The sequence below is a fragment of the Coenobita brevimanus genome, chromosome 99 (assembly GCF_032717465.1).
Source record: "Coenobita brevimanus isolate Jiangsu-jjx chromosome 99, ASM3271746v2, whole genome shotgun sequence".
Lineage (NCBI taxonomy): Eukaryota > Metazoa > Arthropoda > Malacostraca > Decapoda > Coenobitidae > Coenobita > Coenobita brevimanus.
Window position 1 is genome coordinate 14,597,085 of NC_137052.1, and position 26,582 is coordinate 14,623,666.

Here is a 26,582-nt window from a genome sequence, read left to right on the forward strand (position 1 = left end):
GTCCGTCCAACCAGATCTCGGTCTTCTACCTGGTTTCCTTCTCTTCCTTACATTTGGCGTGGTTTTCATCCTCCTAGAAAGAAGGATGTTTGCCAGCTGTAGCCATTGCAATGAAATCTCGAAATTGACTCACCACCTGGAAAGATTTTTCGGATGAAAGACTATGTTATTTACCTTCGTACTGCACAAAACAACTGTTCACTAAGCTAGTAAAAGGGGGAATGACACGTTACTGACTGCCCAGTTCCCTCCTCCCTCGCCCTACCTCCATCCGTCCAGGCGCCACCGCGTCTTCTCTCCTCCCTCCCCGTTGTTTTCTCCCCTTTCCCAACATGACCACGCCTTCTTGCGGATCGATGAGAGACTCCCAGGAATATGGCCCCATTCTCCTATATAGGAAGTAACTTCAGGGCCATTGGTGCACAAGAATTTTTTGAGCACTGTACAAAATTTTTTTACATAGTGTTTTTATATCAGTGGCACAATACTATGGGGTTGCCTGTGAAGATTTCCTATATTCAGTTTTCACTATATACTAAGGGCCACCCTAATATATATATATATATATATATATATATATATATATATATATATATATAGCCCGACGCCCTAATCCTGCAAAGGGTGGCCGTAGACAAATCGCCATATATACAGTATATATATATATATATATATATATATATATATATATATAGACCGATGCCCTAATCCTGCAAAGGGTGGCCGTAGACAAAACGCCTCCAAGTCGCTCTCTCACCCACCATTTGACTGTCCTGCACCCAGCTCCCTCCCCCCTCCCTCATATACCTCTCAACTCCATCCCTTCACTCCATCCTCGGTCTCTCCCTCCCTCTCCCTCCCTCCACTTCAGCTACATACACCCTCTTAGTCTTTCATTCTCCACTCTCTCCTCATGTCCAAACCACCTCAGTGTATTTCTCCTAATTCTATCAGTCACATCCACCCCACAACATTCTTTCACTTCTTCATTCGTCAACCTTTCCCTCCATGTCACTCCACATGCTCACCTCAGGTAACTTATTTCCACTACTCTCACTCTTGACTTCTTCCCCTCTAGCAAGGTCCATGCCTCGCTTCCATACATCAGGGTAGGGATCACAGTACTATCATGCAGTGACTTCTTAACTTCCATACTCACCTCCCTATTTCTCATCACCACTTTCAGTGAACCAACAACCTTCCATCCCTGCTGTGCCACTTCCAGTACTTCATCCCCAAAAGTTCCATCCTTACTCATCACACTACCCAAGTACTTAAATGCACTCACATTCTCCATATCCTCACCATCCAACCTTACTGTGCATTCTGTGACTCCATTCCTCTCAAACACCATAACTTTACTCTTGTTTACATTAACTTTCAGATTCCTCTTCTTACACACTGTCCCAGACTCATTCACCAAACCTTGCAACTCCAATTCATCTTCACTCAACAATACTGTATCATCAGCAAACAGCAACACCGGAATCTTCCACACCTCACCCTCATTCATTACAGCTACCCCAACATCCACTGCCCTACCTTGCACCTCCATTACAATCCCATCCATTATTATATTAAACAGCCATGGAGACATCACACATCCCTGTTTCAGTCCCACATTTAGATCAAAGAACTCACTCAGCTCTCCATCCACCCGCACCGTAGCTCTAACTCCCTCGTACATGCTCTTCACAGCACTCAGCTATTTCCCATCAAATCCATATATTCTTAAAACCTTCCACTTACCTTGCCTCTCTGCTCTGTCATATGCTTTCTCCAAGTCAATGAAGGCAGCATACACTTTTCCTTCTCTAGATACTTCTCCAATAAACATCTTAGAACAAACATCTGATCTACACATCCTTTTCCCTTCCTAAATCCCCCTTGTTCTTCTCCAACTAGCTCCTCTGTTATATGCCTAACCCTATCAATAAGTATTCTACCATGCGCAGTACTTTTCCAATCACACTAAGAAGGCAAATACCCCAATTCTTACCACATATTTCTCTCTCCCTTTTTCCTTTGTATAAAGGAACAATTATACCTGATTTTCAGTCCTCTGAAACCCTTCCCTCTTCCCAGGCCAATCTACACAACTTCCATATACATTCCACAACAATCTCATCTCCATCTCTCTCTTTCTCTATCTATCTACCTCTCTATCTATATCTATATCTATCTGTCTGTCTATCTATCTATCTATCTATCTATCTATCTATCTATCCTTGTTCATGATAACTACGCCCTTTCCTTTGTCAGGGCTAGTAATAATTATGCCGTCATCATTTTTGAGAGATTTCAAAATCATACGATATCCACAGTCCTCTTTTTGTTCTTTGAGATGTGCAGAGTGTTTGTCTAAAAGAATTTTTAGCTCTAGCAGATACATTATGCCACACGTAAGTCCAGTCTTGTTTGTAAAGGTTGCATTTCTTTAAAACTGAACATAATCTCTCAAAAAGTAAAAAGAACTTAACATAGTTTAAACGAACAGGAGGGAGAGCAAAATCCAAGCCTAACGACAAAACATCCTTCTCTTCCTTAGTCAAAGATCTTGAAGAGAGGTTAAAAATGACTTTATCTATATCAACCGAACTATTGATGTCAATTCCTAACCCCCTAAGCTTACGTGAATGTGTAGCTACAACCTTATTGATATTTTTCTCCACAAAATATTCAGTGATTACACAGAGACATTTGAAATCAAAATATGAAACAAGGTTATTTAGCTTATATTTCGATGCATCAGTTTCTCTATTAAGTTGCCGCAGTTTGTTCTTCTGCTTCCTTATTTCAACATCCAAAAGGTGAAAGAGCCAAGATCTGTATGTTGATGTCGCATAAAACCTTGAATCATGTAATTTAAATCTAATGAAATTAGGCACTTGGCCATAATCCCTAAATGTCCTCAAAAAAATTAGGTCCCTTTCCACCTTCTTGACCTTGAATGTTGTCTTCTCAGTGCTCCTATAGCATCGCAGTGCAGGTTGGCCGTATCTTGTTAATAAAATATCCGCAATAGATCTTCCTCTTGGGAACCTTAGTCTTCTCAGGAAAAGTAGTACCAACGTTGTGATGTACAGCATCTTTATTAACCAAACGTTTCGGAGACACAATCTTCAGATTTTGCAAGGATTAAACATAATACTATTATACTTTACCCCCTTTTTTTTTATATCGCTTCCCTCCTTTTTCTCTTTTTTTCTTCTTTTTTATGTAAGATTGTTTTGTACACAGGTTTTTTTTTTATGTAAGTTTGTTTTGTACACAGGTTTTATATTTCTCTTGACATTGATCGATGATTGTTGTCTTTTAAACTTTTAGATCCACTGATGATGGAGATTGTGTCTCCGAAACGTTTGGTTAATAAATTTAGTAATGGATCATAATATGTTTAACATCAACTTAAACACTAAGACTGGGATTAATAACTTGTATTATCTAACTTTTCAAAAGTAAACTTCGATTATATGAGAAAAGAAATTACCAACACCATTAATTTACCACAGGTGGATCGTCGAGGAAAAGTTCACTAATGAATTGATGTCTATCGAACGAATATATATATTTATATATATAATTATATATATATCTATATATATATATATATATATATATACTATCTCTCTAAAGCCAGACGCCTTAATCCTGTATGGGGTGGCCACAAAAAAAAAATTGCCTCCATGTCGCCCTCTCTACCGCCATTTCACTGCCCTGTTCCCAGCCCACACCCCCCTTTCTCATATACCTCTCCACTCTATCCCTCAATCACATCCTTGGCCTCTCCCTCTCTCTCTCCCCTTTCATCTCACTCACAGACACTCTCCTTGTCCTCCTCTCGCTCTCCATCCTTTCCACATGGCCAAACCACCTCAGCGTGTTTCTCCTAACGCTTCCTATCACATACATATCCACACCACAACGCTCCTTCACTTCCTCATTTGTCAATCTTTCTCGCTATATGACTGCACATGCTTCTCTTAAATATCTCATTTCCAATGCTCTTACTCTTGACTTGTGGCCTTCCAACAAAATCGAAGCTTCACTTCCCTACGTTAGAGCTGGTATCACAATACTCTCAAACAGTAACTTTTTCACCTCCATGCTCACTTCCTTGTTTCTTATCACTGCTTTCAGAGAACCAGGAACCTTTCTTCCTTGTTGTACCCTTTCAAGCACTTCACTTTCTAAACTTCCATGCTTACTCATTACACTACCCAAGTACGGTACTTGAACGCAATCACATTTTCCTTTTCCTTCTCATCCAACCGCACTGTACATACACTGACTTCATTTCTCTCGAAGACCATAACTTTACTCTTCCCTACATTCACCTTTAGACTCCGTTTCTTACACACTTTCCCAGACTCATTCATCAAGCCTTCGTCTTCACTTAACAACACAGTATCATCTGCATACAACAGGACAGGGAGTTTCCACACAGTGCCCTCTATCATTAGGGCCACTCCAGTGTATCTCTTTTATAACCCCATCCATATAAAGACTGAACAACCATGGAGACGTGACACATCTCTGTTTCAATCCAGCCTTCAAACAGAAAAATTCAGTCAGTTCACTGTCCAGATGCACTGCAGCCTTAGCACCCTCATCCATATTCTTTACGGCATTCAGTAACTTCCCATCTACTCCATAGATTCTTAATACATTCCACAATCCTTGTCTATCCACACTTTATCCACAAAACTGTGGCTGGTGGAATGTAGTAAAGGGTAAAGGTCTCCAAATTTCCTCCCATCCTGAATGCTCTCTTGTTTCTGTGCTTTGTTCTCCTCTTATCTCAGCACTTATGCCCTTTGCAGATTTGGTGACCTATACCCATTACTATATTCTACACATTCTAATCCTGTCCCTGCTGTAGAGACCCGTATACATCTTAGGAAGAGACTTTGACCGGTGATTTGAGTAAAGGATACCATCAGCTTCAAAACAGTACTAGGTGGAATTTCTAATATCATAGCATAAATGAGAAAATGGCGGTTTTCAAAATGGCTACCACCGGGGTCTTTCAGGACTACAAAGGCTCACAATTTCTAATAGAAATGTAGTACCTGGAAGACTATTATGGGGTTTTCAGGCACGGCCGACACGATGGTGCCTGTAGGAAATCAGTATGACCTTGCGTAGTACCCGAAATCCAAGATGGCCGCCATCTGGACCCTCCCCAAGCATTAAAGTCATGTATCTTTTGAAACATCGTGACTGGATGTTTTTAATGTTAATTATGAGGTTTTCAGGTACTGCCGACACGGTAGTGCCTTTAGTGATTCGATATCACTACATCTGATACCCAAAATTCAACACGGCCACAAATAAGTAATGAAAACATAAGCACAGAAAAGTATTTATTCAAAGACGTTTCCCAGTTATACAGATATCAATACCATGTGAAGCTCATTTCACGAACATATGATTTAATCATGAATGAAAGATGGCAATTCCACTTATTTTGAGAAACTGATTCTTGTTTAAGAGAAAAAATTACACGTTTGACACACTCCTTTTTTGCACAAACATTGGATCGAGCCACACTTACAAACGACTAGCATTCTTTGGGGTAAGGGAGTCAGGCATTTTTCAAATAGTAGTGGCATTGTCTTTCACCCATTTGTATTTGGTACGGTGGGTAACATCAAGAAGGCATAGAATTTTACGGACAGAGTAAAATGGTCTCCTGATGTGACGTTTGAAGTTGGTGGCAGGGCTTCCAACGATTTTGGTGTCGGAGCTCACAGTTGGACTTCCACCCGGAGCTGGTCGAATGTTCACGATTTAGGTTTGCTCTTCGCGCCAGCCCACACCCGAACGAGATACTCCTCTGCTTTCATCAAGATCTTGTCAGTGAGTGTCAGACTGCAAAATCAGCCAAGTAATGCTCTGGATCACATGACAGAGAGGCGAGTTTGGTATCTATCTTACTCACTGCATCATCTCCAGTCAATGTATGTGCCTTCACGATGGACTTAGATACTCCTACTCTCAGCTTATCTGCAAGAGTGTGTAGTGGTGTATGACGCCGTCGCTCACCGGTGCCGAACTCTACCCACAATTCTTGGGGGCCCACTTTCGAAAATATTGAACATAATAAAGTAGACGTATCTACTGTGTCTGTGTCAGCAGAAACTACTAGCAGCCGGCTACTTCTTCGATCCACCTCCCATGCACAGTGCATCACTATGTAATATGCGGCTTCTTCCACATCACGTGTCAGCATGTCAGTAGGTTCTGTAGTTTCAGAAGGCGGTTGGATGGACGGCCTTCCAGAGTGGAGAAACTCTGCTGACACAACACCATCATCTGTGATGCACCAACCAAGCACAACGTTCAACTTCATCTCAGGAGTCGAGACAAGATAGCAAATTAGAGTCTGTAACATAGTTTTGTTGACCGAGGAGGTCCACAACTTGTGCATTTGTTGGGGTATAGGGATGTCTGCTGTGAGCTCGGTGAGGTCAACAGATTCAACTCTGCTGGTGTGATGCAGCCTTCTCCACCCTTAACAGATGACTCTATGTTGCTGTCAGACATGATATAGAGACTGGACCTGGAACAAATAGAGTGGTCCACTGATCGCACACAACTGATTGCACTTTTGAATGTTCCTAATGAAGCCAAGTTTGGAAAGGAACGTATTTTCAACATGAGGTCCGATATAATGGATGCATGTAAAAGCAGGAAAGTGGAACTCGTCTGCAATGAGCGCACTTTTGTCAGTCTTGGAAGGAAGATTGCCTTCAAATAGAGATGAAAGAGGCAGGATATCATGGGCATAGATAGATTCAAGTTCCATGCCTCGCTCTTTCACAATTTCGATGTTGCACTGACCCGCTGCTATCATTTTTGATGTCACAGCAGAAGTTGCAGTCACATCAGTGGTTGGTTTGCTGTCAAGTTGAGGTAATTTCCTCTTCGATATAGTGGTAGAGAGTTATTTGGTCTTGTCAACATACTTCTCTCTCTGGAATTCTCTTACCAGTTGATCCCCATTCACTTGCACTTGGAGCAGCCAGATGGCCAATTCATCCAATGACAGTTGCTTAGTGATTAGATTGTGCAGTTTGATGACAGGAGCCTTGATGATGTAAGGGTTACCCCTTTCTCGAACAAAGCCCAGGAGCTTTGAAATGTTTTCATTCAGCTGATGAGCTTTGCGTCCAGTAAGTTCCCGATGAACCATCTCCGATTCACTATGATTCATTGGCACATCACTCATGATATCCCTGAAGTTGAGATGAGGAGAATTTTGTGGAAAATGAGTTGCCACTCGATCACGACCCTCAGACTTCTTGTTTAGTAAACAATGTCTCCAGTACTTTCTGAGGCCCTGTGGATGGATTGTTCTAGTTTCATATCTGGTGGAACAGCATTGATGTAACTTTCAACTCGATCCTTCACGACAAACTGACCATGCATGAACTGCTGAAAAGCATCCGGATGAGTTGCTTCTAAGGCTTTCGTAGATTCAAGGTAGAACATGCCATGGCGAAGGTAATTGATGCAGTCACTCTTTCAGAAGATTAGCAGAGAAACTTCCACGGAACCTATGTGTAGATGGAAATTTCCTTCTTGATCTGATGCAACTGCATGTATGATGGTAGCAGTCATCTGTTGAAACACTTGCAGGTACTGATACACCCCAGATTTTGCATAGCATTCTTCCAGAAAACACTCAAATTGTTCGTGGAGATTTGATGACTGGTTAAATGGTTCTACGAACTTCTCAATGGGGCTTTCCTTTGCACATAGAGCTCTCTGTACTTCGTGTGCATGTACTATGAATTCGTCATTGATAATACGCTCATTCTGCACCAACCACTCCCAGAATGCTTCTCATGCCAAGTAGTTGAGAAGCTCTGATACCATCATGATTCCATGGAAGGAACGTATGTAATGACTTCCTTCCAAAACTAAGTTCAAGCAAACATTTAAAAAAAAAAAAAAATGAAATAGTAGAATCCAGAGAATTCTGCAGTAGTCCAGCTATATCGAAAATTTGACAATTTTCTTGTTAGCTACGGATTTTGGAAGATGGCCCTCTTGAATTTCGAGTCTCAAATATTGTGATATCAAATCAGTACAGGTACTATCGTGTCGGCGATGCCTGAAAACCTCATAATTAGCATAAAAATGATCCAGCACGATGTTTCTTTCAAAAGATACACTACTTTTTTGTTTGGGGAGGGTCTGGATGGTGGCCATCTTGGATTTTGGGTACTACGCAAGGTCATATTGATTTCCTATAGTCACCATAGAGTCGGCCGTGCCTGAAAACCCCATAATGGTCTTCCAGGTACTACATTTCTATTAGAAATTGAAAGACTTTTATAGTCCTGAAAGTCCCCGGCGGCGACTATTTTGAAAACCGCCATTTTCTCACCAATGCTATGATTCTAGCAATTCCACTTAATACTGTTTTGAAGCTGGCGGTATCCTTTAGTCAAATCACCAGTTAAAGCCTCTGCCTAAGAAGATGTATACGGGTCACCACAACAGGAACTGGACTATTAGCCACAAACATGTATTTGTAGCTTGTGGAATGCTCTTGCTTCTGTGCTTTTATTCTCTCTTATCTGTGCACTTTTGCCATTCCTACCTCCTAATAATAATTTTAGAAGAAATACTTTGTTTTCTAGTTTATGATATCTTTGTAGAAGAATAATTATTCATAAAGCAAGTGTTAAAATTTGGATTGTTACATGCATAGAATACTGAAATACTAAAACGAGGGTGCCTTGCCGTGAAAAGATTTGTTATAGTACGTTCTTTAACCGATGGCGTTCTTTTGTTCGTTCGTTCAAAGATTCCCTTCACCTATAGTGAAGGCCGAGCCATACATTAGCCCGGTCAGCGGGGTGTGGGCTGACTTAATGTAAATAGTAAGGGGGAAGACAGGGCCTAGGAGGTCCCGAAGGGACCGCCTAGCACATACGCCGTGTCTTCTTGCTGGTTCTGTGGTGTGTGTGTCATAGGTGAGCTGTAGCTCATCAATATTGCGCAAAGTAGCATACTTATGGGTGACTGTGATGTAGTTTTCAGGCCGTATCTCGCGAACCGCAGCCTGAATGCTTTTCTGAACATGAAAAGAAACATCTACACTTGACAAGCTGCGTTTTGGTACATAGTATACTCGCGTAGGCCTTTTTGTTTTGGAGTTTTGACTGATGAAGAAAAAGAACAAAATCGACATATTTGCAGTTCGATTTTGCAACTCTTATGAAGGTTAGTAAGACTTTGCGAGTAGTTTTTCATTTGAATAGCGAATGTCTTTTAGTTCATAGGCTTTGAACTGGGTTTTGAGACCATTTTCCCGAAAATGCTCCTGTACCCTGTTGGTCAGGATGCCAGTTTGAACCTGTGCTATTCATACTTACTGAGTGCTACCACACTCTTTGATACTGAGAATGACCCAAAGCAGTATTCAAATCAATAAATCAACCCGGACGTCGAAAATATTGAAGAAATCATTGGTCGCGATAAAAAGGAATACAGAAGATATAAATATAGAGGATCTCACAATGATCTATCTATCTATTGCCAGACACCATAATCCCGTAAAGGGTGGCCATTTGACACTGAGTTAGTTGTTTTACAGGGAGGGGCACCAACCCTCCACCAACCCACTTGTTGACACGTAGGGAGCACGTATGGTTTGGTTATATGGTTACCACCCAGCGTTGTAAATGGTTTCTTGGCTTACAGGAAACCATTTGGCTTGTCACTCAATGTAAAGCCACCTGTAAAGGAAAGAAAAGGCATAAGAAGTGACAAGAAAGATAGAAGAAATAGGAAGAGAGGACAATGATAGTAATGAATATTCTAAATTACAACGGAACTAGACAAATTATTCTGATAACTAAACAAGAGTATGAAGCAATTAATTTTCTTAAAGCAAAATCACACCCTATTAAAGATTTTCATTATTATAGGCCCCAACTATATTCCGAAGAAAATCTCGTTCATGATAACCAAACAATAGCAACAATGCTAAATGACTCCTTTAGCATTGATATCACAAAGAAAATGGCAAATATTTCCATCCTAGAAGTGATTTTCTCCTGACCATATGATAAATTAGCAACGGGACATGAGGTACTTACTGAATTTTCTTCAGATTATAATCGATCTAAACAAAGCAATTGACCCAGACCAGATATCTCGTTGCATACAACATGAATGTTACAAACATGTTACATGCAAGTAAAATATTCAATATGTCAATAATTGCATGTAGAGCACCTGGTCAATGGAAGCTCGTTAATATATCAGCGATATTTTAAAAAAAATGACAAAAAGTTCCATAATTTCCCACACGGTTACCCTAACGTCACCACTACCGGTATGTAAAATTTTGGAAAAATTATTAGATAAAATTTCCTTATTGGTTAGTAAGCATAATCATATAACAGATAATCAACACAGGTTTCATAATAATTGAGAGTGCCTTACAAATTTGCTTGAGTTTTTTCGAAACTTAAACTATAACTGGAATGGAAACATACCGTCAAATGCCATGTGCGCGTACCTAATTTTCTGGAAAGCATCTGATAAGATTACCCATCTTAGACTACTAAAAAAACTAAAAACCCACGTCCTCTCTAACAAATCATGCTCATTGGCTGCAAACTGGCCAACCAGGCTCAAGGTGCACTTAAAATAATATGTGCAGCACTGGTCCCTGAAACCAACAGTGCAGAGCAGAGCCACAAAAATGATTCAGTAAATGCGAAACTTCGCCTACTGAGAGCAATTAACAAGACTGTATATGTTTTATCTGTGCAAGCGATGGCTTAAGAGGAGACCTAATACAGGAATTTATTGTTCTTTAATAACTCTGTGTTAAATGAGAATTTGTTCGAAATACAGAATGATACTATGACTAGAAATAATGGAATTAAACTTAAAAGCAAGATATGCATAAGTAATGTGGGAAAAAATGCCCATAATACTTGCTTAGTCTAACTGCAGAATACCTACCAGCAACAGTAGTTAGTGCAAAAACTATTGATATGTGTAATATTCGGCTAGATAATTATTTCGCGACTAGAGTCAATTATAATCAACAACTAACAGTGTAATGTTGATTTCTAGGTTGAAGTCATACTGATGACAGTGAGACGTTTGCTTAATATTGAGAAAATTCAGCGTCAGTGTATGAGTATGCACTTTCTTTTACAAATCTCTTGAACAGAGATTACATTGTTCCTAGTTTTTGTTTTTTCTCCAAGGAAGAAGGAATCAGTGACTAGAAGCCCACAGATTGTTCCCTCCAAGGCAAAAATGGAAAAAGATAATAGCCAAATTCAAGATCCGCTCATTTCGAGATACCTGCGTTTAAAGTCTGGAGGTCATAGGCTGGAGGAAATACAGACAGAGGAAGGAAATTCCAGAGTTGACCTGTTGCGTACATGAAGGACTGGGAGTAACAGTTAACTCTTGCGTTAGAGAGCTGGACAGAAAGGGGATGAGCGTTTGGAGCTAGATGAGTGCTATGTGCCCACCTTAGTGGTGGAGGGAAGCAAGTAGACAGTGCAGAGAAGCAATGACCATTGAAGTACGGATAGAAAAGAGATAAAGAAGCAACAGTTTGGTGAAGAAATAGAGGTTGAAGGGAGCCAGTAAGAGGAGGAGAGTTAATGAGATAAAGAGCCTTTTATTCCACATTGTTGAGAAGAGCTGTGTGTGGGAAGCCTCCCTACACATAAGAGTTGTACTCTACACAGGGGCAAATAAAACCCGTGTATACAGTCAACAACTGTGCAGGGGTAAGGAAGGCACGGAGTCGGCTTTACAAACCTGGTCATTTAAGCAGATTTTAAAAGAAAGGAATATGATCTTTCCAAGATGAATCTAGAGATAATGAAACCCCAAGTATGTTCAAAGATGATGGAGGATTAACGTATGTATTGTTAAAATTTAAAGAATATTCCTGTAGTAGATTTTGATGGGTCAAAAGATTTAAGAACTGAGTTTTTGATGCATTAAAAACTACAAGATTATTTTTACCCCAATCAGAGATATGAGCCAAGTCAGACATTAAGTGTGTCACACCCTCATCCCTTGTTGGTTGAAGTAACTGTTGAGATGGACACTGCAGGAAGCAGAGGGAAAGGTGAAAGATGGAGTCGTCAGCATACGAGTGAATAGAGTTAGATGTTCTGCTTAGAAGGTCATTGATGAATAGAAGGAAGAAAGTTGGTGATAGGACACAACTCTGGCGAACACCACTATTGGCAACCGTAGGAGAAGAACGTTACCCATCTACAACAGCAGCTATAGCAGGACCAGAAAGGAAGCTAGGGATAAAGTCACAGAAGGATAAAAGCCATTAGAGGGCATTAAGAAATTAAAGATTTATGTCAAACCCGATTGAAAGCCTTTGAGATGTCAGGCGCAAAGGCAAAGCTTTCGCCAAAGTTCAGACAGATGATGACCAAGAGTCTGAAAGGAAGGTGAAAAGATCACCACTGGAGAGTCCCAGGTGGAACCCTTGCTGATGATTGGAAAGAAGGTTATGATAGGAAATGTGTTTCATTTTTTAAAGAATAGGTTCTAAAACTTTAGAAATACAGGATCTTATAGAAGCTGGGCGATAAATTGAGAATTAGAAATGGTCCCCCTTCTTTGGGACGGGCTGAATGAGAGTAACCTTCCAGCAAGAAAAGAATGTACAATTGACAGACAGAGGCAGAAGAGTTTTCCTTGGCACAGAAACACAGTTCTTAAGGACAACAGGAGGGACCTAATCAGGCTCATATGCCCTGTCAGTTGTGAGGCAAGTGATAGCAGGAAACACATCAATTGACGAAATATTGATGTCATCCATGAGGAAGTCAGAGAGGGGAAGCGATGGAGGACAGCACTGGAATCGTCTAAGGAGGAGCGAAGAGTTTGGCTTTATCAGTAGAAGAAAAAGCTACAGAGTCACCAGGGCAGAAAAGAAGAGGAAAAGATAATAAAGTTGCTAGAAAGGTTTATGGCAAGGTGCCAGAAAGAATGGGAAGAATTTGAATAGGTGAGTTCAGAGCATTTATTAGAAATGAAATTATTTTTAACAGAGTGAAGAACAGACTTAGCACGATTCTGGACAGAGACATAAAAGAGATGGGGTTCGGGGGTGGGTTGACTCTGGTACCTTTTGAAGGCCTTGTGGACAGCATTAGAACAAGCGTGATAAAACAATTTTTTTCCCCTTAGTCACAGGATATGATAAAGGAATGCATGTTTCCATGCCTGAGCGAATAACCTCCGCATTGCATGAGGCACAGCCAGATGGCTCTCTTCTATGGAAGCAATAATAATTCCAGACTCAAAGAAGTACTGCAAGAAGGCCTTCCAATCAGCACCTCCAAAATGCAAAGCCACCGCTTCTTGGAGGAGTCTACAGGCCTTGCTGGAGCAATAGGACAGTATAGCGATAAGGTTATGATCGGAAGAGCCCAAGAGAGACAAAAGATCAACTGCATTTGCAGAAGGATTAGTTGTAAAGAAAAGGTCAAGTATGTTGGAATTTTCTCTAAGGCGGTGGAGGATACGGTTAGGGAGGTGTACAAGCTGCTCTAAATTATTAAGGATAGAAAAGATGTAGGCCTGTTCACCAGGTGGATCAATGAAAGGACAGAAGAGAGCCAAAGGTGGTGGTAAGCACTGAAATCATGTACAATGGTGATTTCAGAGAAAAGGAGAGATTGATAGGATGTGTTCCATCTTAGAAGTAAGATAGTAAAACAAGTTTATATGGTTAGTAGAATTAGGGGAAAAGTCAACAGGACAGATATAGCCTATTTAGTCAGTGTATGACAGGATAACCGAAGCCAAACAGTAAAGAATTCAGGAGATTCAAGGTCAGGAACACGAAAGCAAGATATGTTTTTGGGTACATATACAGTATATAGCCACCTTTTGCCTTGAAGTGAGTCTAGAGAAAGTAAGAGAATACAGAGATGGGTTTGCTATCAGTCGCCTCAGACAGCTGAGTCTCAGTAATTAAGAGAAGGTGAGGTTGAGAGGAAGACAGGTGGTGTTCAACACAGACATAATAGAGGAAAGGTCGGGATTGTTGCAGAAATGAAGTGCGTCAGACAGTGGTTCCAAGTATCTCTCCTGGCCGTCACCGGGAAAGGGACGGATGATGGGGGCTACTATACTTGTTTCCCTACTGTCTCTCGTATAAAAATTCCATGCTGGTCTTTTCTAACAAACATTTTTTTTTTAAATCTTTTTCTTGCCGAATTTGCCGGATGGTGTGGTGGGTTGGGGAGAGCCTTCCTTTTTCTCTTTTCTTTTATTCATTGGTTAGATATTAGCAAAAATATTGTTATTAACATGTAAACTCGTCATGGGCAATGGGCTTCATGTTATGTCTGCTTCCTATGTATTCCAGTGTACACTTTCATACTTTTCCACTGGTAGACGATTTTATTAATCTTTAGAGTTAACACACCATCTTCCAGCCCATCAGCACATAGACATTCTCTTATTATTGCCGTGTGCTATTTTTTTTCGTTATGTTATTATTTGTCCATAATCGTTTAAGGGTCTACTGTTGATTACGATTACTTATATCTACACCTGCACTTATGAAGCGAGAGCGGGTGTTTTGAGCGCGCGCGCGCGTGTGCGTGTGCGTGCGTGTGTGTGTGTGTGTGTGTGTGTGTGTGTGTGTGTGTGTGTGTGTGTGTGTGTGTGCAAATTCAAAGTTTTTCATGAAATCACTGAGGGAATGTGTTGTATTTAAGAACAATATATCAGAGATCAAAGTCACAGGGCTAGGTCAAATGTTGAACTTGCAATATCAGCTTAAACAGTTTTCATCAAATTTTGACCAAACTTGGTTAAGTGTTACAGGTAAGGCAAGAATGATGAGTCAATTTTGACAACAAGCAGCCAAAGGTCAAGGCCACAAGGAAAGGTCAGATTTCGACCCGTGTATGTGGGCGCCAACAAAATAAACTTCTGAAACTATTCTACCCAAATCTGGTGGAAAGACTGAGTGTTAGGTAAGGAGTAAACCTGCTTTTAGACCCAAGGTCACAGCAAGATCAACTTAAAATGTTTCAACCCAGTTTAGACCAAACTTGGTGGAAGGGTAAAGAGTGAAACAAAAACGAAAGGATTAAGTTTGAGAACAATCAGTCGATGGTCAAGATCGCACGGAAAGGTCAAAGTTCGACTCCTGTGTCTGTAATTGAACAAAATAACTAAAATGGTTTTGACCTGTTTTGTATGACGCTTGCTGAGCCAGTTGAGGATCTCCCAAGAGGATGACCCATGTTATTTTAAACGAATAAATCTGTAGTTAGGGTCATATGGCAAGGTCGACTTAAAAAGGTTTTATCCGATGTTGACTAAATTTAGCAGGATTCAGGTAAAAAAAAAAGGGGGGGGGGGAAATACAGAGATTTATTTTAGTGAACAATCAAAGGTCAGTGTTACAGGGAATGGCTAAAGGTGAAGTTCATGGAGCGAAGTTAACTCAGACATCCCCGATTTGATTTCAGGGGTTAGGTAATAATGAAACAGGTCAATTTTCAGGGTAATCTCTCAAAGGTGACGGTTACACGTCAGTGCTAAATATTCGGCCCTTGTAGTAGTTGGTGAGAGCTGGCGTTGCGTTCTCTCAGTGCTCCTTGTTTTTGGTATAAACTAGGAGTTTGACATTGCTTTCATTAACCCGTTCAATACGAGGGTCCTTTTCCAAGTTGAAAGAACTCGAATGAAAGTGACAAAAAAGTAACAAAAAATATACATCATCGATGAAGACGTCCTACAATACATTTTTTAGCATTTGCATTATTATGACCATTTTCTTTTTTCTTTTTTTTTTCCCACCAGCCTATTATATTAACTTTAGTAATGGCTTCTCATATTCTCCAGTAACTGATTCAGCAAGTGAATAAAGGTCTTCCTTTCTTTTTTGTTACTGAGTGATAAATCTTATGTTAGGAAAGGTCTTTCGTCGTTTGATGGTCTGTTGTTGCAACTTGATAAATGATTTTCCTCCGAGTAACGTTAGGCGATTTTGTCTCAGAGAAACCCAGCGAAGCAGAAAATTGAAAGCTTGGTTGGCCGAATCTTACGAACAAACTTTGTTTTTCATTACAGCTAACTCCAGACGATTTGATTCAGCTGAAGAAAGTCCACGGTAGCTCGTCAGTTAACTCCAGATTATTTTCTTCAATTGAAGTAGTGTTTGTAATACGGAGAAGTTAAAGAAGACTACAGCTAACTCCTGAAATTAGAATACAGCTAACTCCTGAAATTAAGAGTTCCTCCAAGGTTGAAATGTTTATCTGGAAATTGCATAAATACGACAAAGAAATTGGTGTGAAAGGAATGACTGCATTTTCCTTGCTAATGCAAGACAACAGTGTTTACTAGTAAACAAAAAAATTCTTCTAAAATTATTGATAAGAAGAATGGCAAAAGTGAACAGATAAGAGGTGAAGAAAAAATGAAACAAGAGAACATTCAAGATGGGAGGTTCCACACTTTAACCACAGGCATGTAGCTGGTGGAAAGTAGTAATGGATATGTCTCCAAATCTCTTCCCATCCTGAATGCTCTCTTCTTTCTGTGCTTTTATCATCTTTCATCTGTGCACTTTGCCATTACTACTTCTTAACAATTATTATAGATAATTTTTGTTATTTAGTGTATGATCTTTTTGTGGAAGTATAATTACGCATAAAGCAAGTGTTAAAATTTGGATTGTTACATGCATAGCATACTGAAATACTGAAACGAGGGTGCCTTCCCGTGAAAACAAGTGTTTTGGTACGTTCTTTAACTGTAGTCGAGCTGTAGCTAACCAATATTGCGCAAAATGGCGTACTTACGGGTGACCGCGATGCGTTTTTCGGGCTGTAACTCGCGAACCGTAGCCTGAATATTTTTCTAAACATGAAACGAAACAACTACACTTGACAAGCAGCATTTTGGTGTATCGTACACTTGCACATGCCTTTTTGTTTTGGACTTATGACTGATGAAGATGAAAGAAAGAAAGCAGAACAAAATCGATATTTTTGCGGTTCGACGGCTCCTACGAAGACTTTGCGAGTAGTTTTGCACTTGAATAGCGAAGGTATTTAAGTTCATAACCTTAGAACTAAGCTTTGCGACCGTTTTCCCGTGAATGCTCCTAGACACAATAGGAGAGGACACCACTCAGACCCTAGGCCATTCCACTTACGGAGTGCTACCGCACTCCGCGATAGTAGCTTTTCATCGAGTAAGGCTAAATAACATTCCTTCGCTTCCCCGTCGTTACGTGTATGACTTAATATCTACACCGCAGTATTAGAGCTGCTTGATATCACGCACTGTTCCTTATATTCAACAATAACCTCATATTATTAATTCTGTCTTCCTGCATTTTAACACTGTCCCACTTTCACCCTAGATTTTAACACTCACTCCTCTGACACTTTCCTCCAAACATTAACACTGCCCCCCTGAAAAAAACAGCACTCCCCAAGAACATCTTACAATTTTTTCTTAATATATATCGTTACCCTTCTAAACATCTAACACTGTCCTCTTTTATCTAACACCTTCCCCTTTGTTATATGGAAGTGCCCCTTTTATATCTAATAGTCTCCTCTTAATATGTCTTATTGTATAACAGTCCTTAGCATCTAACGCTGTTCCCATTAATTTCTAACAGTGTACCTTTAACGTCTTTGCTTTTTCATATCTAACACTGTTTCCTCTAACTAGTTCGAAAGTACTAATTACCGTACTTTTCAAAAGTCATGACTAAACAACATCGAAATATCTATTTCTTATTTAACATGTCATTAATTAGGTAGGGTTAGGAAAAGGAGAGATGGAGGGTGAGGTGCAGTGAATGTAACATTACTCGCATTTAAAATCGCACTTGTCTACAAGATGAAAAAGTATTCGCATTAGTTTATGTTCATTTACTTGTCATTGTAGCCATATTTTTGTGGCATGTACAGTACACAGTATACTTTTTCACATTTTGTATAGCTAGAGGTTCTAAACTCGATGACCACATGACAAATCTAGTACTACAATACGATAATATAGACTGCATTGGTGGTATATCCAGGAGCTGGCGAGTGCAACTTAAAATGCTTCTAAACTTCTGGCAATTTAACAACTCATTGATATTTAAAACTGCTCCCTTAATATCTAACAGTCCCTCTGAATTTTCTAACACTGTCTACAATACTATTTTATTTGGGCAGCCTAACCCTTTCAGTATGATTATGTTTTTTAACTTTAATATTAATGCCTCTATTTTTATTTTTTTTTAAATTTAACTCTAGGACTTTCTCTTCACTAAATACCTACCGCTGTCCCCACCAAAAGAACATCTATATATCTCCCGCCATAACTTCTACTACTGATCTACCACTACTACAATAACGTCTAAATATCTACCACTCTTCTACTACCCCTACCATAACGTCTAAATATCTACCACTGGCCCCCACCTTAAAGTCAAAATATATAACAATATCCCACCACCATCATAACGTCCGGATATTAACCACAATTTCACTGTCACCACAACGTCTAAATATTTACTACTCCTCCCTCGCCAACCTAACTTATGAATATACATCACTGTACACACATCATCAAAAATTTAAATATCTACCAGTCACCACACCATCACAATGTCAAAATACCCCTCTTTCCCATCACCACCATGATGTCAAAATATGTACCACTACCCTGCCTCCGATCCCCAGAACGGCTTTCTGTCCGCGCTGCCGTTCCTGTGTCGGTACTTAGGTGCTGTGGCGGCGGCCACCATTGGAGAGCGGCTGCTGTCACGTGGGACACTCTCTGTAATCACCACTCGCAGGATCTTCAGTGCTATTGGTTAGACTGTGTGTGTGTGTGTGTGTGTGTGTGTGTGTGATTTTATTTCTTGGTGGCTTAAGCTAAGGTGTAATCATTATTCAGAGCAGTGATTTCAACAGCGTATTTTTTTTTTTTTTTTTTTGGAGGGGGGCAATTGCTCAGGGTCAGAGAGACTTTTTTTTTTTTTTTTTTTTTTTTTATACTGTCACCAGCCTCAAAATACTGATTTGCGTTGCAAGACGCAACGGAGTTTTATTTTTAAATAATATTGTCAACACATTTTTTTATTTTTTATTAAAGGAGCATGACTGATCATCTAACAAGGATTTTATATGGACACATTTGACGTCTGCTGTTTACCGTTACAATAAAGTAGTCATGTACTGGATTCTGATCTAACACATTGTATTTGATGTAACTGCTTACAAACAAAAAAGTTTATTAATGCATTAAAATACCTATTAATGAAATTGGTTATGTCGTTGTCCTAAACCCGACTATTTATACTGAAATGATACAGTTTCATACCTAACAGGGCCATACCCATGATTTTTCTTTTTAATTCCAATTCGGAATAGGATGTAATATACTGTATTACTGTCTAGGTGGCTTGAATGGCTACTGTAGGGATACATAAGCCATGTTTTTGTCGTCCAAGCTGGAGCTTGGAGTTCGAAGCGCGTCTTGGGATGCTTAATTTCTGTCCGCAAAAACAGTCCATGCGTAGAAGAGAAAAATTACGTGCCAATTGCAACGTAAACAGAGGGGTTCGCCGAAGAAGATCTTCTGACGAATATACAACTTACACGTAGCCGTTATTTGTGCTGAACTGGCTCTATATGTCGTTAATATTAGCCACCTGCACCCTAATGTTATGTACATAGTGCTAATTTCATGATATTTATCTTTTACGTGTCTTTGCTGGCCATTCTCACTCTCCCCAAGCTACACCAAGACTGCTCCCGACCACGCTTGGGTGGGATACGAAGACGGTCTTAGTTTCAATGACAAATGCTTGGGGCGGCTTCGTTTATCTTTGGCCGATAAAAACGGCGCAGCTTGGTTTCACCGAAGACGGCTTCGAATCCGATCCTTCAGCTTGGACGACAAAAACGCGGCTGTAAAGTCCAAGATGGAGTTCGTATGGGGATGTGATGGTTGTATGAAATTTTTAGGTTTTCCGATTGTTCTGAAAGGAGGGAACCTTCGGCTGTCCTGTGTCTGTGTGTTTAGCCATGATTGGTCTTTTGCATGAAGATCACCGGCTATTATTACATTTGGGATGCTCTGGAGTGGGATAGTAGATGGGGAACATTCTGGGATGCGTGATGTAGGTGGTGGTATGCAGATATTTATTATGTTGTGTATTTGTGGTTGAATGTATATATTTATTATGTTGTATATTTAGTTAGGTAATTCAGTTGTATTGAGAATATTTGTATCGTTCGGTGTTATTGTGCACGTGGTGTTTTATTAGCCTATTTTGTGTGTGTGTGTGTGTGTGAAGAGGATACTTTTGTCTATGACTGACAAAGCCGCTCTCTTCCCTCTTGTTTGTTGTCATATCTCACTGAAGTGATGTAGCTGAAGAAGTGTGGTTTGATGGCTCTGTTTGTGATCGTAGTAGCTTGTATAAATGCAGTGTCAACATTGTGTCTGTCAAGGAATATGTTTAATTCTGCAGTCACTGTTGGTATCGTTTATGTTTAATTGTTGGATCTGTAATACATTTTTAAATGTTTGTGGATGTATAATCTTTTGAATGGTCTTGTTACAGCCGCATGTCTGTTGTGAGGTGCAGTACTTGTCTGTCGGAACTCTGTGTAGCCAACATGCAACCACTCTTACAGCATATGCACTCGACTGAGCAGTTTCTACCAGTAATGTTATTGATAGATTTGAGACATTTGTATCTGCTTTTGCCAGGGTTGGACTCGGTCTTCAAGTAGAAGGAGAAAGAGGAGCTGACCGACTGAAGTATGTGAAAAACCTCTAAAACGAAAAAAAATGTAAAGAAGTGTCTTTCTAATAACATGTCTTTGTGCAACTGCTGCAGTTTATCATTCATTGTCTGAGGTGGATGGGACGTGTCTGTAGTAAGCATGTTAATGTAGAGTAATTACCTCTGCCAAGGAAGTTATGTTTTTGCCCACATTGTTTTTTTTTTTTTTTAGCAGGATTACTCAGAAAGTTATGAACGGATTTTGCTGAAATTTTTTGGAGGGGGGGGGGAATGGGCCAAGGAATAATTCATTAGATTTTGGTGGTGATCCTGACCATCATCCGGATCCAAAAAAAATTTTGAAAGGAGCTTTTACCATTGCGGGATAGTGACAATTTCAACATTTTTGCTTCTAACTCGATATATAATGCATACAATGCTTGCACAAAAATTACAAGATGGCATCTCCGCCATGGTGGAGGTCTGCAATCTCGGACTGCTCTTGTTCACTGACTGTGTTTATTTGCCATTTAGTACCTGGATATAATTCAGCAAACTGAAGAATACTACTACAAAAATACCTACTACTGAATACCATTGCAGCCATGTTGGGCCCGGCACTGAACCTGCTCGTGGTATCATTCTCCAGCTGTGATGCACTGGCTGCCATTGTACTACTGTGTCTCGGCTTCTTCTTCAATGGTTCCATCTCTGTTGGTCTTTTCGCTAACCGCACTGACATCACCTCAAACTATTCAGGTAAATCTAAATTAACTCTCTACATGTTACAGTTAACCAGTTTGGCCTGTGAAAGAGTATTTATCATCATAGCCATCATTTTTACACTTTAATGGAGAGTACTGCATAGATTTAGTGCACATTTTCAGGATCTCATCTGGGACACGAGGCAGAGGAGATAGAAAGATTCAGATGCAGACTCCCACCTAACATCCTCACTGTATTATAAAAGGTACAAGGTCCCAGTGTAATACAAGTGCTGGCCTTTATGTTGGACACATTCCCACAACAGAACAGTCTCTAGTAAAAAAGTATGATGCCACCTGTTTTTATAAATATTCTGTAACAGAGATGAAGCACTCTGATGCATGGGCCCGTGTATGATGTAAAGTAAAATATTTTCCAGTTTTATTATAGCCTCCACCAACGACGTTGGAGGGGTTTATGTCGGGTTCACCCATGTCTGACAGTTTGGGTACAATATATCTCAAGATGTTGTTTTCATATTTAAACGAAATTTGGAGGAAAGGTGGCACTGAGTCAAGGAAGAGTTTATCAGAGTTTGGGGTAGATCCGGATTCAGACGCAGGATATCATAAATTCTGTTGGCGATGGAGGAGGTATGCACTCTCTTCTATTGTGCAACAAGGCAGACTAAGATTGTAGAGATAACTGAAAATGTGAGACCGTAAAAAGATTCTGACAAAGAGGAGGAATTACAGCAGTAAGCCATGAACTTATTGGAGATGCCGGATGTATGAAATCTGAAAGCTTGCTAGATAAGTATTTGATATAACATAAAGCTACACAATACTTGATAGAGTACAAAGCCTACAGTAACCATATGTGACGTCTTAACAGAACTGTCCGGGTCTTTTTTTTTTCTTACGCAAGAAAGAAGGAACCAAAGGCCAGGAGCCCGCAATTCGTTCCCTCCAAGGAAAGAAAAAACAAAAAAAAAACAAAAGAGAACCAAATTCAAGAACCGTTCATTTCGAGATGCCTGGACACACTACGTTTGAAAAACTGGAGATCATAGGAAGTAGGAAATACAGACAGAGGGAGACAGTTCCAGAGTTGACCTGTTGCATAAATGAAAGACTGGGAGTAACGGTTAACTCTTGCATTAGAGAGTTGGACAGAAAAGGGATGAGACTTTGTTGCTAGACGGGTGCTACGCACCCCTTGTAGAGGTGGAGGGATGCAAGCAGACAGTTCAGAGGAGCAACGACCACTGAAGTAGCGATAGAAAAGTAATAAAGATGCAACAGTGTGGCGAAGAGACAGAGGTTGAAGGGAGCTAGTAAGAGGAGGAGAGTTATTGAGGCGTAAAGCTTTTGACTCCAACCTATTGAGAAAAGTTGTATGTGGGGAGCCTCCCCACACATGAGAGTTGTACTCTACACAGGGGCGAATAAAACCCGTGTATAAATTCAACAACTGTGCACGGGTAAAGAAGGAACGGAGTCGGCTTAGCGCACCCAATCTCTTTGAAGCATATTTTACAAGAGATGCAATATGATCTCTCCAAGATAAACCCCAAGTGAATGAAACTGCAAGCATGTTCAAGGATGATGTAGGATCGAGCTGGATATTATTAAACATTAATGGGTACTCCTGTGAAGATTGTGTCGGGTTGATCGGTTTAAAAACTGAGTTTTTGATGCATTAAAAACAACTAGATTATTTTTACCCCAGTCAGAGATACGAGCCAAGTTAGACATTAGGTGTGCCATAGCCTCATCCCTTGTTTGTTGAAGTAACTGCTGAGATGGACGTTGCAAGAACCGAATGGAAAGGTCAAGGGTGGAATCATCAATGTACGAGTGGATAGGGTTAGATGTACAGCTTAGAAGGTCATTGATGACTAAAAGGAAGAGAGTTGGTGATAGGACAGAGCCCTGAGGAACACCACTGTTAATAGATCTAGAAGAACGATGGCCGTCTACAACAGCGGCTAAAGAACGACCAGAAAGGTAGCCATAGATGAAGGCACAGATAGAAGGATAGAAACCGTAAGAGGGCAGTTTTGAAATTAAAGATTTATGCCAGACTCGATCGAAAGCCTTTGAGATGTCATGTGTAATGGCAATGCTTTTGCAAAAGTCATGAAAGGAGGATGACCAGGAGTCTGAAAGGTATAAGAGAAGATCGCCAGTGGAGCTTCCCTGACAGAACCCATACTGACGATCAGAAAGAAGATTGTGATAAGAAAGATGCTTTAAAATTTTTATGTTAAGAATAGACTTGAAAACTTTTAAGACACAGGAAGTTAAAGCAACTGAACGATAGACGGTTGGGAACGGTCATCCTTCTTTGGGACTGGCTGAGTGAGAGCAAACTTCCAGCAAGAAGGAAAGGTACAAGCTGAAAGACAAAGGCGAAAGACTTTAACTAGTCAGGGTGTAAGCACAGAAGCACAGTTCTCGAGGACAACAGGAAAGACTCCATCAGGTCCATATGTCTTGTTAGTATTAAGGCCATTGATGGCAGAAAATACATCAGCTGAAGAAATTTTAATGTCAGCCATGAGGAAGTCAGAGGGGGGAAGTGATGGAGGAACAGCACCGGAATCGTCTAAGGTGGATTGGAGGAGAACGTCTGAGCAAAGAGATCTGCTTTATCGGTAGAAGAATAGCTATAGAGCCATCAAAGTAGAAAAGAGGAGGGAAGGATGATGAGGTAAAGTTGTTAGAAAGGTTTTTGGCAAGGTGCCAGAACGAGCAGGAAGAATTCGAGCTGGAGAGTTGAGAGCATTTGGTATGGATGAAATTATTTTTAGCAAAGCGAAGAACAGAGTTAGCACGATTCCGGGCAGAAACATAAACAAGATATGATTCAGGGGTGGGTTGGCTCTGCTACCCTTTATAGGCCCTCTCCCTGTTGCAGACAGCATTAGAACAAGGGTGATTAAACCAAGGCTTTCTTGCTCTAGTCAAAGGATGTGAGAAGGGAATGTATGCTTCCATGCCCGAGAGAATAACTTCCGTCATTCGCAAATACACTCAGATGGCTCCTGGCCACGGAAGCAATAACCATTCCAAGGAAAATCAAAGAAGTTCTGCCTGAGGGCCTCCCAATCCCCAGCTCCATAGTGCCACAGTCGACGTTTCTTTGGAGGGTCCACAGGCCATACCGGAGCAATAGGCCAGGTCAAGGTAATAAGGTTGTGATCGGAGGAGCCCAATGGAGAGGAAAGATTAACACCGTAACCAGAAGGATTAGTTGTAAGGAAGAGGTCAAGTATGTTGGAGCTCTCTCCAAGGCGATCAGGGATATGGGTAGGGTGCTGTACAAGCTGCTCTAGGTCATTAAGGATAGAAAAGATGTAGGCTCATTCACCTAGTGGATCAGTGTGAGGAGACGAGAGCCAAAGGTGATGGTGAACATTGAAATCTACTAGAATGGAGGTTTCAGAGAAAGGAGAAGTGGAAAGAATGTATTCCATCATTGAAGTAAGATAGTCGAAGAATTTTCCATAGTCAGTAGAATTAGGAGATCAGTAAACAGCGCAGATATATTTAGTCAGAGAATGACAGGAAAGCCGAAGCTAGAGAGCAGCAATTGTAGCGTCTGAGGAATGTATTAACTTTCCTATCCACAGAACAAAAGAAAAAAAAAAAAAAAAGAATGTTCCACCTCCCTACTCTTGTTCCATGCTGATATTTCATATAAGGGGTTCTCATCCTTTTTTCACCAACTACCCTCTGAGTTATGAGATCATTGACCCGTTAATCTGACACTGAATATAGAATGATAAGATATTAAGACTATTTCAACATACAAAACTACCACAATGGATATTATAAAATGGTTGAAATTGTAATGACTGTCACACCATTAACAATTAACATCACAGACAATGTACAGAGATGCTGCACAGGAGTGAAACTGTGGTTATATTATGAAAAAATAAGCATTAGCACTAATTCAGAGTAGAATGGTGCTATACCAGATACTGGAAGTAGTAAAGTAATAATTGCCCTGTTTGGCAAGTAAGCATTAACACCATTCTTTAAATATGACAACCAGTATTAAACTTCAGTATCAAGACTGTGCCTGTTTTTTGCATACAAATTTCTCAGTTAGAGCAGCAGTATTTGACAGACACACTCGAAGGTCATGCTCCACATAAGTCGTGCTCGGTGTTTAGTTTTCATGTGTAACAACGTTGAAACTGCTTACTCACATACAAAAGTATTAAGGGACATCAGCAAAGACCTCGCGACAACATTAGCAACAGTAGGGTAACGCTCACTCATTTTAGACCAAAATATGGTCAGGGGAAGTGTTTCAAATGCATCTTTCGCGACTGAGTCGTTCAATAACTCTAAAATTTGTTCTTGCATGTTATCTGGGAGAAAGTGCACAGTAACAATGAATGGTTTTTAATCAGTTTTGATTCAGACTCTCTCAGTTTAGAGAAATCAGACTGCGACTCCATCCACAGGGAAGAAAGACGTGTTTGCACAAGGTGCACCGATTCTAGTTTTCCATTGTCTTTGCTTTTAAGAAGTGTCTCACTGTGGTGTTCAAACATGCTAAGATTTTCGTCTTTGACCTTTCCTTCCTACAGCTCCAGCTTACTGTTGAATGATCTTAGTTTGTCCATGAAATCAGTTGCTTTGGTAAAATGGCCTTTGAGATATAAGTTCAACGAGTTTAGACGTGAGAATATGTTCGTCAAGTAGACCAGCTTCTGGAGCCACTGGTTGTCTGGCAGTTTTTTGATTAACTCAAGCGACTTTGTCTTTCAGTCACGTTTAAAGAATACGGAAAGCTCCTCCTTAAGAGAATGTACTTGTACTCTTGATACCACATTCCCTCGTCACAACAAGCGAACCTCAGTGTGAAAGTGTAATACTTCTTCATCTCCTCCAAACTCTTGGCACAGTAGCTGGATAAGCCAAGTATTTAGGGCGTTTGATAGTATTTACCATGCTCACAAATTCATCAAGTACTAATCTTAATTCTGGTGGGAGAGTTTTAAATGGCAGAGCATACCTATGAAGCAAACAGTGAAGATGGCATGTTTCAGGATTCG

At 40.3% G+C, this 26,582-nt stretch overlaps 1 protein-coding gene across 1 annotated transcript in view; it reads left to right on the plus strand.

Annotated features, from left to right (window-relative positions):
- Positions 1–26,582, plus strand: part of LOC145414439 (sialin-like) — a 584,044-nt gene that overhangs the window by 433,086 nt on the left and 124,376 nt on the right. Inside the window, exons 9-10 of the mRNA XM_080283992.1 lie at positions 18,744–18,876; positions 21,404–21,559. Coding sequence (XP_080140118.1) covers positions 18,744–18,876; positions 21,404–21,559 — 289 coding nt within the window. The remainder of the gene's footprint in view (positions 1–18,743; positions 18,877–21,403; positions 21,560–26,582) is intronic.